This window comes from Nelusetta ayraudi, unplaced genomic scaffold (genome assembly GCF_046127955.1).
Source record: "Nelusetta ayraudi isolate G7.1 ecotype Tasmania unplaced genomic scaffold, CSIRO-AGI_Nayr_v1 ptg000136l, whole genome shotgun sequence".
Classification (NCBI taxonomy): domain Eukaryota; kingdom Metazoa; phylum Chordata; class Actinopteri; order Tetraodontiformes; family Monacanthidae; genus Nelusetta; species Nelusetta ayraudi.
The window spans coordinates 939263-949894 of NW_027466186.1; the positions used below are offsets into that span (position 1 = coordinate 939263).

The window sequence follows — 10632 nt, forward strand, 5'->3', positions numbered from 1 at the left end:
CCCACACAAATCGATCACAAGCTCCCTTCGCCAACCTCCAGGCCACCGCTGCACTGCATATCTGCTCAAAAGAATGAAATATAAGGTGAAGGAAAAGACTCGCACCAGTTTCTCTGCAGAGCTCCACCGCTTGATCTTCTCAGAGCTTCACTAATGCATTTCCGCTCCTGAGTAAGTCCCTTAAGAGTTACTTAAGAGTTATTATATGCTCTCTCGGAGTGGACGCGGACCTGCGTCTCAGTCGGAGCGCCGGGTCGAGCGGCCCGCTCAATCCCAGTTAGACATGGAGCCAATTAGCCCGGGATTACCTGTCCTCCTCGCGGCCGTTCCGCTGCCAGCTTTATGGAGATTATTAGGGCCTCAGGAAGTGGACTGCGCTCAGGGAGCACGGCCAGAACGTGCCTGCCTGCCGTCATTCAGTCACTCTTGGCTGCCTCACCCTGGCAGTCTGACAGCCTCGGTGTCACGTGGCTCTCGGCAGGAAAGTCCTGTGACGTTGCATGTGCCAATTCAATGAATGGCATGACGGATGTAAAGTGCGAGTGAGTTGCAGTTTTTCTCCCTAAAGAAAAACTGCAACCTTTCAGTTTTCTCTGAATAGAATAGAATAAAAGGACTTTATTGATCCCACACTGGGGGGGGGGGGGAAAGCATAATTTCAGCAGCAAGTGTATACTGCAAATAGATGAGTGCAGTTCTACAGCCTAATGGCTGCAGGCAGGAATGACCTGTGGTAGCGCACCTGAAGCCTTTATTTATTTAGTTTGCTAAAACTTAATATATGCGCATAATCTTCTCTGCAGAGTCATTTTCTAACTTTTTTTTTCACCTTCCTTAACCTCTTGAGTCGGCCGTTTTTAGATTCTCACATGAAAAACTTTTGAACACTGTATTCATTTGAAACTCATAGCCTAGCATCAGAGCATCAGTAGCTCCTCGGTGAGGAAGCGCCAGTCTGGATTTGTACAGAAGTAACACCGGTGACGGTTTGCGAGGGCCTCACATGCCCGTTCCGACTCATTTTATCTCCCCTTTCTCGGTTTCATGAGAATTTGCGGGTTTTACAAGAGTTGTTTGCCTGCGGCCCTAAAACGATGACTAGACTCCTGGGAATTGTCTGGCCAAAAAACAACACCACCGAAGCCCACATAAAACTATAATTCTGTTACCTTTGGAACGGAACGACTGCTTCCTTGTTTTCAGAAGAGTCTCATAAAACACACTTGGGAATCCCCTTTTTTTCTGAAAGCAATGTGTGACATATAGTGGGATGTAGCGTTACTTTTTATATTGATTCAAATTTAATTCAGAACGTCTATACTTGCATTGATGTCTCAATGGCGTTCTAACAAAAACATTTATAGTCCCTTTTATTCAATAAAAAAAATACTTCATACTTCAATATTATGCCAGGATTTGCTGCAGGAAACATGGCACCATTGTACATGACTCAATAAATGTCGCAATTTTCTTGCGAGACTGATTTTCTTTTTTTTCTTTTATGATGCCAATAACATTTTTCTGGCCATCGGTTCAGTAAAGCTGCTTCCAGCCAGTCTAGAGGCAGACATTAGCCTGGAGGCAGACATTAGCCTGGAGGCTAACATTTCAGCATGTGTTCATGGCAGAGGTGGCAAGAATTGGTCATGAAAAGAAGTATGATGTTGTTAATGAGATGCCAAGGATGGGTTTTGAAGGGTTAGTTGGGTACTTGATGGAGTTGCCACACATGAAAAGGGGCAGTTTCTTTTTTTTTTTTCATGGCTTTTCATCTTCTCAGGGCTTGTAGGCTAAGCAAGTATCAGTAGACTGACACATGAAAGGAGCCTTTCAATATCTTCACTCAAGATGGGGTTGAAACACGAGATCGCTTTTTCCACCCCTGACTGATGAGGAAATCGCTGAAATCCTATCCAGAAGATAAGCCAAGCTCTGCTGTTACCCTGTTTCAGGGTAACAGATCTTGAGCGCTTGAGTCAAAGGCAGCGGGACTTCCTTTTGGTTTGGTCTTCCATAAAAGTCTCCTTCGCTTCCAAATGGTTGAGGGCAAAAAAACAGCTGTGGTTGCCTTTGGCCTTGTTGACTGAGAATCTACACACAGAGATCATAGATCTTACTCTGCATAAACAACCGACTGCCTAGATGGGGATCCTCCTTCCCCTTTCCCCCATGCTAAACGAGTGATTTGACGCGTTTGTTATTTTAAATAGCTGCGCCTGCGGAGAGATGCGCTTCGAAGCCTGTAAACTGAAGGTGTGGCTGCCTGATGTGTTTTTCCAGCACGTCTCCAGTACAGTGGGGAGGAAGGGAGGGAGAGAGGAAGGCTGCCTATGTGCTGCTAACGCCAATCCACCCGAGCAAAGTGCAGCCAGAGAGATTGAGACGGCACACGGTGTACAGAGCTCCACTATTATCCCAGCGTGTCTGTAGCATCTATTACATCTCAAGTGCTTCAGCAGCAGCGTCGTTCGGCCTCTTTTTACGGCCGCTGGACCTGCAGGCGGTGGAATCACAAAGGGCTTATAATGAGGCTGAGTAGGTGAGTTGGGTGGGGGGGGGGGGTGGAGGGGCAGGGTTGAGGCTCTCTATCTCCCAGCGAAACAAGACCCCCTCTGTAACCCTCGGCAGTGATCTGACGGGATCACCGGAAACCAGAGTCACCACCACACCCACCAGCTCTCCTCCTCGAGGATCTATGGCGGAGCTGGAAGAAAGGAATTCTCTGTGCCGAGGCGGCTGCTGCTGCTGCTGCTGCTTCACCCCCGTGCATACGCTTCACTTTTAGCATCCGAGAAACGATTCACCAGCTCTGTGTCGGTGTAGTCGAGGAGCTGGTTTCACTGAAGAAAAACACAAAAAAAAGAGCATAAATTCAGTTTCTGTCTGATGCTAAACCAAAACTAACCATCATCAGCAGCGATGAAGATCTCTTTGACAGCGAAATAGCGCAGCTTCTCTGGGAACACACTTATCTCCCCACAAAGGAAGGAGGGTGTGGGGAAGTGATTGCTGCACCTTTGTTTTCACCTCACAGACATTTTCTGGTCCTCTTTGTGTCCAAGGACAACGCAAAAAGACTCTCCTCCCATTGACTGTTATTAATAACTGAGTAGCCAATAATGTGCAGTACTCACCTCACCAATATTGCTATAATAATACTATGTGCCTTTAGCCCAGGAGTGGACAAACGTTTTGATTGGTGGGCCACAATGGGTCCTAAAATGAACAAAACCGCTTCAACAAAATATGTGTCTTTGAAGCCCCGTGGTATTTAGCTCTTTATTGAAATGACTCTAAAAACATTGACAAATGGATGAAATACAGTTATTTTATGACTTACTTACTTAATATCATTTCTCAAAGTTTGGCAGGCCGAATTAAAAAGCTCAACGGACCACATTAGGCCCCCGAGCCGGGGTTTGCCCGTGCCTGCTCGAGACTATCAATGGACAGGAATGGGAAAAGTCCATCCTTTACTTCTTTTGCTCAGCCCGCTGATCTAGAAGTCACAATTTAGCCTGCTGTGATGTCGCAAAGGGTACTGTCACCTCGCTGACACCTCTACCTGTCAGTAACCACCAGCACCTTCTGAGACTGGCCTCATAGCCACCATGCTTCTATCCCCAGCTCAACATGTTGACGGCCCAAAAAAATGCTAATGCGTTTTAAGCAGATGGTTAAATGGTGTTGTTCCCTGGAGAACTTTTTGGTTTTTATATCATTTCTCTGAAGAAAACAAAAGATCAGAAATTGATACAATATGAGAATATTTCAATAATTCACTGCGCTCACAAAAGACTTGGTGAACTTGCGTGTTGTTTTTGTTAACCGCCCAACTGCCTCCTGGCCTGTTTCCTCACATTTGGTGTGATATAACAAGCACCAGTGCAAACACCCTAACACCGTACCGTGGCCAGGCCAGGCCAGGCGAGCCCCTGTAAACACGCCCAAGCTGTTCCGTTCTCTCCTCCCCTGACGAAGGTCAGTCTGGTAGAAACAGGCACAGGGTTTTGTTCCTAATGAGAGAGGAATTCAAATAATTATGCCTAAGGGAAGCTCATCCAGCTGTTGGAAGGGAGGCAGACGCAGCCAAACACACGAGCGCTCAAATTGAGAGCGGGAATCCATCAATTATTTGTTATTTCAAAGTCTCTTTGATTTTTAATTAGCCAGTCTAGATCACTGGGAGAAGCACTTTTAATCCGTCACAAAGGTTTCTTAAGTAATTTAACACAATGTTATTTTATGAAAACATCTATGTATTCATATACATATATGTCTTCGTTTCTTTGTTTTGTTCATTGTAAATCACACACACTTTGTCTTTGTTATTTTGAAGCCCATCGGCCAGCGAGGTTCTTTTCTCTTTCTTGGTTAAGACGATACTGCCTGTACAGTCAGATGGCTCTTACAGGAAAATACAATTGCACTGCTGTCTTTTCTCTTAATCTTTTTTATTAATCTTGAGTGGGCGGAAAATGTTTCAACGATCCCGAGAGACGGGGTAGCGAAGTACTGGCTCCACAGGGAAACTAACTCCCTCGTATACATCGGAGTCTCCATATGTTCTGTGCATTGGTAATATTGACCACTTCTTCCTATGGTTCAAGTTGTTGATGTTCTTATCTTAAAAAACAAAAAACAAAAGGAGAAAAGAAAGAAAAGCGCACAAAGTCATTGCCGTTTGAGGGGAGAACGTGTGCGCGCTTAAAACTCCCTTTTAATTTCATGACAACAGCACCTCCACTCCTCCCGAGTCACCGCATCCGCATGAATCATCCATTAAGCGCTAATGAGGTGATGAGTCGTGTGTTTGCGAGCAGCTCGTCAGCGGAGCTCCGTCCTGGACCTGCGTCCTACCTGCTGACAGCGTCTCTGATTCGGTTTTGGCTCGGTGCGAGGCGGCCGCCTCCCCTCCGCACATGGCAAACACATCGACGAGGCCGCCGCATCCACCTGATGGTTCCATGCAAATTTCCAGATGTGGAGCTCGATAATGACCCACTATTTAACCTGCCGCGCCACTTGCCAAAAGGCGAGATATGAAGTTGAAAAGTTGTGCACAAACTTTTTTTTTTTCTTTCTTAGATTTTAACTATTTTGCATTTATCTAAAGAAAAAAAAGCAAACAAAAACAAGACTCAACAGATCTTAGTAAACAGCATATTTAGCCCCCTATTTACAAAAGTGCAGGGTTTCAGCCTCTGAAACTAAGGCGTTGTTTGCTGAACCTTTAGGATATTTGCAAGGGGATGAAAAAAACAAAACACCCTGTATGCCCAGGAGTGGTCTAAAAATGCAGCTTAACCTGCTGGCGGTGTGTCACTAACGTTGAAGGTGCATCTCTGATGTGCCCTTTATGACATCACATGGAGCCAGTTCCCAAAACTGTGCGTTTTTTGCGCACACCTTCTGAAAAGTGCAGCAATTAAATAAAACACACACACACACACCCCTACATAAAGCTTTGGCTTTGTGTGTGTGCACGAGCGCTATGCCGAGCCAGAGCCTCTCCTGCGCAGAGTTAAGATGCGAGTGCAGTGGAGTAAATGGGATAAGCAGGGTTTACAGGGCTGGGCGGCTGCAGTGACGCAAGGCTTTGCACTGCCTATAATGGAGTCTCGGTGACAGATGCCACCCACTGACCCCTCCGCTTCCTGCTTGAACCCCTGCCCGACCCCCTGTCACATGCTCTCCGAACCACGGGCATCAAAGGGTACGTGCGCAGTACTCCTGATGTCACACCTGGAGCAGATCTACTTTTTTTTTTTTTTTTTTTTCATAAAATACAATAAAATAGCTGCAATCCAGCCCCAAGCAAAGGACTTCTTTCTGGTGAAAATGGCATCTCTGCTGAGCTGCAAACCGAGGCTGGGGGGTGTTAGAGGTTTGGGGGCAACTGGATTACGGGATCAAGGCAATATTACCTGCCTGATTTAGTCTGGGAGTTCTGGGGGGACGCTTTGGTGACTGTATGAACAGGTATAACTCAAACTGTTCACGTTAAATAGAAACAGAGCATGCGTTGAGAGGATGAGCGGCTATGCAGCAGAACCTAAACTCGCCAACAGAGGGCGACGTAGCGACACCAGGGCGGCTTCATACAGTAATGCGGACATGCAACAGTTGAATGGGAGGTTTTCCACTGTACTTTTAAAGCCATTTCTCCCCCCCCCCTGTTTATTTGCCATCTCCCTCTAGTATGTCATATGTTGCACAACGGCTCTGCAGAACAAACGGCGCGTCTTTCCAAACAGCAAATCAATCAACCCAACGAGCATCAGTTTGTTTCCTTTTTCTTTTTCTTCTTTTTTCCCCCTAAGGCGTCGCGGGTGTCATGAAAGCAGCGTGGGGATAGGAGGGAGGTGCATGGTCTCAACCGTGTGGTCATGTGAGTCGGTGGTCCTCGGAGGGACGGCGGCGGCGGGCTGGTGGTCGATGTTCGGCTCTCATCTCCAGACAGACGCACACCCTGCACAGGCTGCAGCCGCTGCAGACGGACGCGGCGCGTCCGGTGGGCAGGTAACAGTTAACTTCCGCACAAGTGTCAGGAAGGGAAGGAAAGAGGGAGGGAGGGAGGAAGGAATGAGGGAGGGAGGGAGGGAGGGAGAGAGAGAGAGAGCGAGAGATGTTGAAGTGAACTACGTTGAGGGGAGAGCGGGCTGGATTTCCTGAGAACATTACCGGGATCGTTTAGTTGGCAGCAAGAGGAGAATCGCAACAGAGGAGAAGAAGAAGAAGAAAGAAGGAAAAAAAAAAAAATGTAGGATCGCTGCGCGTAAGAATCCACGAGACTACCGAAGGGGGCGGTTGATTGATCGGTGCGCTTTCGCAAAAAAAAAAAAAAAAGAAGAAGAAGAAGAAAGCGAAGAAGAAGTGCGGCTCGTGGAGCGACTTATTCATGCAAATTCATACAGTCATAGGCGTGCCTTCGGGCGATGGAGTCACAGCCGGAAAAGCAAACCCCCTCCTGGCTCATCGGCGACCTTCAAAGGCTGTGATGCGCAGCGCTCGGACGCACTGACGGTCTGCGCCCGACAGAACGTTTTAAAAAGAGGCGGAAGACGGGAGAAAGTTTCGTTTCTCTCCTCGCGAGGCGGGCTGTGTTTGCCGTGTTTTGTTGACCGCCGCTGCAAGCTTTGGAGCTCCGAGCAGAAGCTGCTTGTTTCTTAAAAACTCTGTATTGCGCAGACCATCGCAGCTGTTACCTTTTTACCTTTTTTTCTTGCCTTGGTGCTACTTTTTTTTTTTTTTTTTTTTTTTTTTTTTTTGCTTAAAGATTATCTATTTATTTTTGCAATAAGTTTGCAGTGAGCCAGACACTTGGGATCCCGATGAAGACCTAGACCTAGAATCTCTCCACTTGTGTGCGTAAAGACGCAAACGCCGTCTTGAGACGATCCTTTTCTATTTCGAGTCGATTACAGCCCGACAAAGTTTTTATTTTCTATTATTTATTTTTATTTTTCTCGCGGCACCATGTCAGAGGACGACAGCAGCTCCGCCGTCGGCTGCCCGTCCGACGCGGCGGACTGCAGCGGCGTCAGCGTCCTCAGCTGGGAGCAAGTGCAGCGGCTGGACGCCATCCTGACGGAGACCATCCCGATCCACGGCCGCGGGAACTTCCCCACGCTGGGGATGCAGCCGCGGCAGATCGTCAAGGTGGTGCGCAGCCGCATGGAGGAGAAGCACATCCGCGTCCGCGACGTGCGTCTGAACGGCTCCGCCGCGAGCCACATCCTGCACGAGGACAGCGGGCTGGGCTTCAAGGACCTCGACCTGATATTTTGCGCGGACATGAAGGGAGAGAGCGACTTCCAGACTGTCAAGGACATCGTGCTGGACTGCCTGCTGGATTTCTTACCGGACTGTGTGAATAAAGAGAAAATCACCCCTCTGACGTTAAAGGTACGTCGTGTGTTTGACCCCCTCAAACACCCCCCCGCCCTCCCACACCACCATTCACCCCTTCCACTCCGCCCTCCATCCTCCTCGCGATTCTCATGCTTACTTTTAGATAAGTGACAAAACTTAATGGAATTTGTGCCCGTTCGGCTTAACAACAATTAGATGTACAATTAGATTAGTTCAGTCATAGTAAAAGGTTGGTTTTGCAGTTAAGAGGATTCCCTCAAGCCAATTAGGGAAGGTTCAGAGTTCCACCACCTAGATCCGCTATCCGAGTACATTGTTAATATTTAGGTCAATGAGATTAATAGCAGGAGCTTCAGAACACAGATGCATGTAGCATGAATGTATATGAAAATGATTCTTTTTATTTGCCTTTATTGGAAGTTATCTCTCTGCTAAGCAAAGATTGATTCATGCAGAATGTACATGGAAATGTTTTTTCTCATCTGAAGTTTTTTTTTTCTAATTTAAAAATTGACTGACGGACGTCTCTCCGCAGGAGGCCTACGTGCAGAAGATGGTGAAGGTGTGCAACGACTCGGACCGCTGGAGCCTCATCTCGCTGTCCAACAACCGGGGCAAGAACGTGGAGCTGAAGTTCGTCGACTCCCTCCGCCGGCAGTTCGAGTTCAGCGTGGACTCCTTCCAGATCAAGCTGGACTCGCTGCTGCTCTTCTACGAGTGCTCGCGGAACCCCATGGCGGAGACCTTCCACCCCACCGTGGTGGGCGAGAGCGTCTACGGCGACTTCGCCCAGGCCCTGGACCACCTGCGCCACAAGGTCATCTGCACGCGCAGCCCCGAGGAGATCCGGGGCGGCGGCCTCCTCAAGTACTGCCACCTGCTGGTGAGGGGCTTCCGGGCCGCGTCCGAGTCGGAGATGAAGTCGCTGCAGCGCTACATGTGCTCGCGCTTCTTCATCGACTTCTCCGACATCGGCGAGCAGCAGCGCAAGCTGGAGTCCTACCTGCAGAACCACTTCGTGGGCCTGGAGGAGCGCAAGTACGACTACCTGACCACGCTGCACAGCGTGGTCAACGAGAGCACGGTGTGCCTGATGGGACACGAGCGGCGGCAGACGCTGGGGCTCATTGCCATGCTGGCGGTGCGCGTGCTGGCTGAGCAGAACGTCATCCCCAACGTGGCCAACGTCACCTGCTACTACCAGCCCGCCCCCTACGTGGCCGATGGCAACTTCAGCAACTACTACATAGCGCAGGTGCAGCCGATGTTCGCGTGCCAGCCGCCGGCGTACTCCACTTGGCTGCCCTGCAACTGAGTCGGGGAGGGAAGGAAGGAAGGAGGAGAGAGGGAAAGGGAGAGAGAGAGAGAGAGAGAGAGGGGGGCCAATGTGTTTACACAGGGACGAGCGACGCAGACCTGCAGTGTTGACCTGCTGGGCGTTTGCTTTAAGATGTGCGTACGTCATTTTTTCTTGGTACGCAGTTAGATTCTGCCCGGCGTTGGCCGAGGTCTAATTTGGAAATAAAGGCTATGAAGGCAGCTGTGTCACAGCCAAAAGGCTACGCAGGCGGCAGCAGCAGCAGCAGCAGCAGCAGCAGCAGCAGCAGCAGCCGCCGTCATTAAAAGCAAAGTGTACAACACTGATTGAATCTGTCAGGAATTGATTAGCCAGCACAATCTAAACCGTAGACCCAAGCAGCTGCATCAGACACACATACACACACACACACACACACACACACACACACCACCACCAAGCTCAACTCAACCAGCCCGAAGTGAAATGTCGCAGTTTTGGATACAGTTCCTGTTGTTTACAGAGTTCAGACCAAAGATGATTTTTGATTGTTTCTAACCTCCGAAAACTTTGAAACGGGCGACAGACAGACAGACAGACAGACAGACAGACAGACAAACAAACAACAAAAGAAATATGAACCTATGTCTATTTGTACATGTTCTGAAGTGCCTATTGCCTCTCAGCGGGGGGGTGGAGAAACCAATGAGCAGGCCGTATGATTACAGCCCCAGCGCTCCTATCCCTACACCGGGCAGCAGCAGCAGCAGCAGCAGCACCGGAGGCATGTGAATGTATCTGTGAAAATCGTGCACACAGTCGCCGACTGTGCGCAACAAACGCCATGTGACTTTTGTGGATTTTTCTTTTTTGCCCTCAAGTAGCAGCCGAGTGTTTTGGTTGAGGGGCTGGGAGGTGGAGGAGGGGGCTATTATTATTTTTAACTGTAGGATCCAAACACGTCCACCAACGATCACCGGTGGTTGAGTATTTATTGAGAGAGGAAGGACGACAGACTCGGTCGCACCATGGGCAACGACGCGGTTGCACTCTCTCTCACTCTCTCTTTTTGTACAGTGGTGCTTCTTTTTTTTTTTTTCCTCTCAGTGACACACACACACACACACACACACACACACACACACACACACAACAAAAATAGGTGGCCCCTGACGAGAGAGGCGCACTTCCTGGTCGCAGCCCGACGGATATTTTGCGGAAACAGACCATTGGGACGATGAGATACTGTTTGCTGTAGCACCCTGGCAGGGAATTCCTCAGCTGCGGCCGAAGAGCTTGAAGCTGGGCCCTGTTGGGGGGGGGGGGGGGGGGGTGGTGTTTGTGGGAGGGGGGCGGGGTGCAGTGAGAGGCCTGGGTGGAGGTGGTTGGGGGTCCCCCGCGGAGACTCTGCCCTGTGTTCTCAGGGGAGCCCTGAAGCTTTTAATGGGGGGGGGGGGGGG

General features: G+C 49.2%; 1 protein-coding gene across 1 annotated transcript; it reads left to right on the plus strand.

Moving 5' to 3' along the window:
• The first annotated feature begins 7245 nt into the window (after positions 1 to 7245).
• On the plus strand, positions 7246 to 10318 carry tent5aa (terminal nucleotidyltransferase 5Aa). The gene is made up of 2 exons (XM_076012827.1): positions 7246 to 7908; positions 8411 to 10318. The coding sequence occupies exons 1-2, from the start codon at positions 7480 to 7482 to the stop codon at positions 9188 to 9190; spliced, it is 1209 nt and encodes a 402-aa protein (XP_075868942.1). The 5' UTR covers positions 7246 to 7479; the 3' UTR covers positions 9191 to 10318.
• Positions 10319 to 10632: the final 314 nt, after the last annotated feature.